The sequence below is a fragment of the Phoenix dactylifera genome, chromosome 12, assembly GCF_051530095.1.
Source record: "Phoenix dactylifera cultivar Ajwa chromosome 12, Ajwa_hap1_PhDact_Kaust_v1.1, whole genome shotgun sequence".
NCBI lineage: Eukaryota > Viridiplantae > Streptophyta > Magnoliopsida > Arecales > Arecaceae > Phoenix > Phoenix dactylifera.
This window is the reverse complement of record NC_143201.1, coordinates 4,217,833-4,221,938: the sequence shown is the minus strand read 5'-3', so window position 1 is coordinate 4,221,938 and position 4,106 is coordinate 4,217,833. Positions and strand designations below refer to the sequence as shown.

The window sequence follows — 4,106 nt, the reverse complement described above, 5'->3', positions numbered from 1 at the left end:
ATAAAAGAAAGTACCAGCTAACCAAGTTAATAAAATCTCTTGATGGTTGTTTGAAGAAATTCGGATTCAAATCTCATCTTTATCAATGTCTGGAGGTTCGGAATCAATGGTATTTATCATTGATTAGGGAGAATTGAATTGTTCAAAATGTCATTTTAATGAAAATAACAATCAATGATTGTTATGGATCAAAAAAGACAATCAATGATTATTATTTACGCATGCTATTATAAAATTTTCTTAAAACATACAATATTCATATCTATTATTACCATGGGAACTTTATGGGGTGCATCTCTTCCCCAATAATTTCTACTCCTTTCAACTCCACCTTCACATGGATAGCATGTGCAAAAAACTAATACAATCTAAAGAGAGGCTTATAAGATGATTAAAATGGTTGTTATAATATTTTAACGCTTTAAAACCGATTCATCCTAGGGTGGTAATAGCATGCTATTACCACCCGACAAGGCAAAATCCAATCCTGGATCATTAATTTGGTATAACTATCGAAAACTTTAACAACTGGACAAACTAGCACCTTTAATTAATTTGGAGTATTCTAATCAAGCAAAAACTAAAATAATTGTTTTTAAGATTTTGTATAAGAATTATGAAAATAAAAAAAATAAAGAAAATAATTAGAAAGCTAATTTAGACAAATATAACTAGTCAAAAGCTCATTGACCGAATCCTGTAATTAAACTAGAGTAGCATAATTGTTATCCAAGTAACCTATGTCGACATCTCACCAACTTCAACGAAGGATGCTCTCGAAAGGGAAAGCTTCAGATGCACACCAAATTTATTATAGAGTGGCGCCAAGCAAAGGAGTCGACGAAAACTTACAAAGAACACATAAAACTAATAGGACTATAGTAAGAAATGGATTTCTAGAACTAATCCCAAAGTTCAGGTGTGAAAATAAGACTTTAAAGCATCTGGTGGCGTCATAATTAGCAGCTGAACTATTGGATGATCCTGGAGCTTTGCAGACTCAAAAGCAGCTAGCAGATATGTTTAAAGAAAAAAAAGCTGCAGATATGTTTAAACAAAAAAAAAGTAGCAGTTTTGATTTGATTTATAGCCTATTAATTCTATGATAAAGTTTAGAAAATCTTCTAGCGAATGAAGCAACGAAAGAAAGTTGAGAAAAAAGCTTAGTTCACAGGAAATGGAAATGAAGTCACATTTTGCAACCCCAACGGCATATTTGTTTATAAAATCTGTATCTTTTCTAAAATAACTTGATTATGGAAAATAAAAAAAATGAATTTCTTTTATTTTCTGATAAAATCTTCTTTAGAAAACCAATCTATAATCCATTCACTTCATTTTAGTGAGATAGTGAAAGAAGAAAGGAGGGCTAAAACCATCCAAAAGCAAGTAAATTAAGGTTTCATGGACTAAGAAACCACCCCAAAACCTAGTACCATGTGTAGGTTCTTTCCCAAGATTTTACAGAAAACATGGACTGCCAAACAAAATAAGAATGTAACCCACAATAAAACGAGAAATGGACTCCACGAGAAAAAGGGCCTGAGAACTGCACCAACAGCCTTAAAACTTCAAGTAGTTCCTACAATCTCATACCTCCATGTAATTGTCTAATTGTTCATTACTGTCTACTAGACCACCCACCCAAAAATGGCCAGTATAGCAGTGATTATTGTATTTCCAAAAAGTTCATCGAAAAATGTCACACCCCTCCTCTTAGGTAGGTTTGTGGGCAGAAGCATTGGTTGGTGCATCATCAAATATTTTTTTCCTAACTAATCCAATCCTAGATGAGCTATGCATCATTTTCTCTCAAAATATTGATAATTTGCTTTTGTTAAAAGGAAGTCCTTTAATAAGGTATATCTGCGTTAACATTATTAAAACCTTGGTATACATTTGCATCATTTTCATATGTATGTATGTATGTATTTGTTCTGAAATTATATGCTATCAACCAATAATATACCATATGGTCACATCATATCCTACAAAAATAATGATTGCTGAACATGCAAGTCTCTCTATAAATTGGACTTCACTGCTATTAGTTCCAAGCAACTAGCGAAGGACGCTTCCTTGTTTCATCACAAAACATTTCCTTGGGATTAGACCTTTTAGGATACCCGCCATGTTATCCCTCTCTCCCCAGTGTTCACATCTCTTTTCCACCTTGGGTTGGCAAGAAGAGGACAACATCGGCCATGTGCTCAACTGCGAGGAAGCCTTTGCAAGCCACACCCCAAAGGAAACAGACGCATCCTACCAATCTCTTGGCCTTTCCCCCACTCAGCCAGAGTTTGAGCTTGATGACCTCCAAACCTCCACTCTTTCCATCAGAGACCCCTCAAACCCCACCAGGAAGCTGAGCCACAATGCCTACGAACGCGACCGAAGGAAGAAACTCAATAGCTTGTACTCCTCCCTCCGATCTCTACTTCCAGAGACGGATCAAAGCGTATGGCCTCTCTCTCTCTCTCTCTCTCTCTCTCTCTCTCTCTCTCTCTCTCTCTCTCTCTTCTTTCTCTCTCTCGATCAGTGTGTATTCACCATGAGTTTTATAGCAGAAGAAGCTGAGCATTCCATCGACAGTTTCCCGTGTTCTAAAGTACATTCCTGAGCTACAAAGACAGGTTGAGAACCTAACACGGAGAAAGGAAGAGAACTTATTGATGGTGTCGAGGCAAGAAGAACATGCCTATAATAGTGGCATAATCTATCCTATTGTTTCAGCAACCTGTCTTAACAACAAAGAAGTCATGCTCCAGATCTGTTTCTTGCATAAAGATGTCAGGCTTCCTTTCTCTAAGGTTCTAAGAGTTTTGGAAGGAGAGGGTCTTCAGCTCATGAATGCCTCCACTCTCACCACCCATGCTGACAAGACCTTCTACAGTCTCCATCTTCAGGTTTTCCTTCTGTTGCCTTAATCTTTCTATGTAATTTTGTTTGATGTGCTAAATCTTTTGCTTTTTGTTGTTTTATCAACAGGCAAGCGAATCCGGGAGCATAGAGTGTCAGATCTTCTGCGAACATCTCATCAAAACTATAAGGGAGCAAGCAAGACTTGGTTCCATCAGACAGTGTATGTAACTAAGAACCGGAGGGAAATTCTCTGATGAATATTTACATGAGATTAGAAAAACTCTTGAGTGTTGCAGGCTTGTAAATAGGTTTATCCCTCTTAAAGAAGTCTAATAGTTTATGGCCTATGCAAATTTCTTGTTGTAATAGGCACAAGCAATATGATTTGGTGCTTTGTTTGTGTGCAATCTTTCTCAGAAATGGTTTATATGTGACTTGCCCCTGATCAAGATTTTATGAAGAGAAGAAGATCATGACAAAGTGAGATTTCTCTACTTATCTTAAAAGCTGTGTCATCATCTCAGTGAAATTCAAATTGCCTTCTAAAACTAAAAATTTCAGTCTTCTTGAATACTCTACATTTCTTACGATTTCTATTTCCCAACATTTAACACAAAACTTGTCTATATTTCTAAACCTGAGATTGCTTCGGTACGTTTCAAATTTTTAGAAAAAATATAATTTCTTTCAATCCTGACCATCCAAATTATATAGGATGATATAGTAAATTAATCATCTACCGATGAATCGATGTACTAGTGAAGGCCACAAGGAGGTATGGGATGTCAAAGGAAACTTGGGCTGTTCATCTATGGTGGCAGCTATAGAGGGGAGGCGGGGAGGGGGAGAGAGAGAGAGAGAGATCATTCAGTCTTTTTGCTCTTGCATATGGTCACCCAGCATTGATCATCCATCGGTTAACCCATGAAGAAGCAAAAATACTCTTACGAGCCTTCTAGTTCCATCTAACCGATGTTTAACAGCTGATAAGATGATAAAAATAGAAATTTTAGGTGTTGGGTAAAACCAAACCAACAGAGATAATTAATAACTGATCCGATCAGAAAGAAGAAAAAATTTCTCCAAGATGCTCAACTCAAATCTCTCAAAAAAGGTTTAGTAAAAAATAAAAAGATGGCAAAAGTAAGGTCGACATCTGATTTTCTTTAATTGATAAATCATAAATTGAGACATATAGCCTCTATTTATACTAGTGAGGTCTGCTCTTATATAATTTAGGTTGG

General features: G+C 36.2%; 1 protein-coding gene across 2 annotated transcripts; it reads left to right on the top strand.

Moving 5' to 3' along the window:
- The first annotated feature begins 2,035 nt into the window (after nucleotides 1-2,035).
- On the top strand, nucleotides 2,036-3,342 carry LOC103716933 (protein IRON-RELATED TRANSCRIPTION FACTOR 2-like). 2 transcript variants are annotated; one of them, XM_088708542.2, is made up of 3 exons: nucleotides 2,036-2,458; nucleotides 2,565-2,906; nucleotides 2,989-3,342. In XM_088708542.2, exons 1-3 carry the CDS (start codon nucleotides 2,132-2,134, stop codon nucleotides 3,088-3,090), a joined length of 771 nt encoding a protein of 256 aa, XP_088564668.1. In that variant the 5' UTR covers nucleotides 2,036-2,131; the 3' UTR covers nucleotides 3,091-3,342. The 2 variants fall into 2 exon arrangements, with proteins under 2 accessions (XP_088564668.1, XP_026664202.1); XM_026808401.4 differs by having other exon boundaries at nucleotides 2,037-2,458; nucleotides 2,568-2,906.
- The last annotated feature ends 764 nt before the right edge of the window (nucleotides 3,343-4,106 follow it).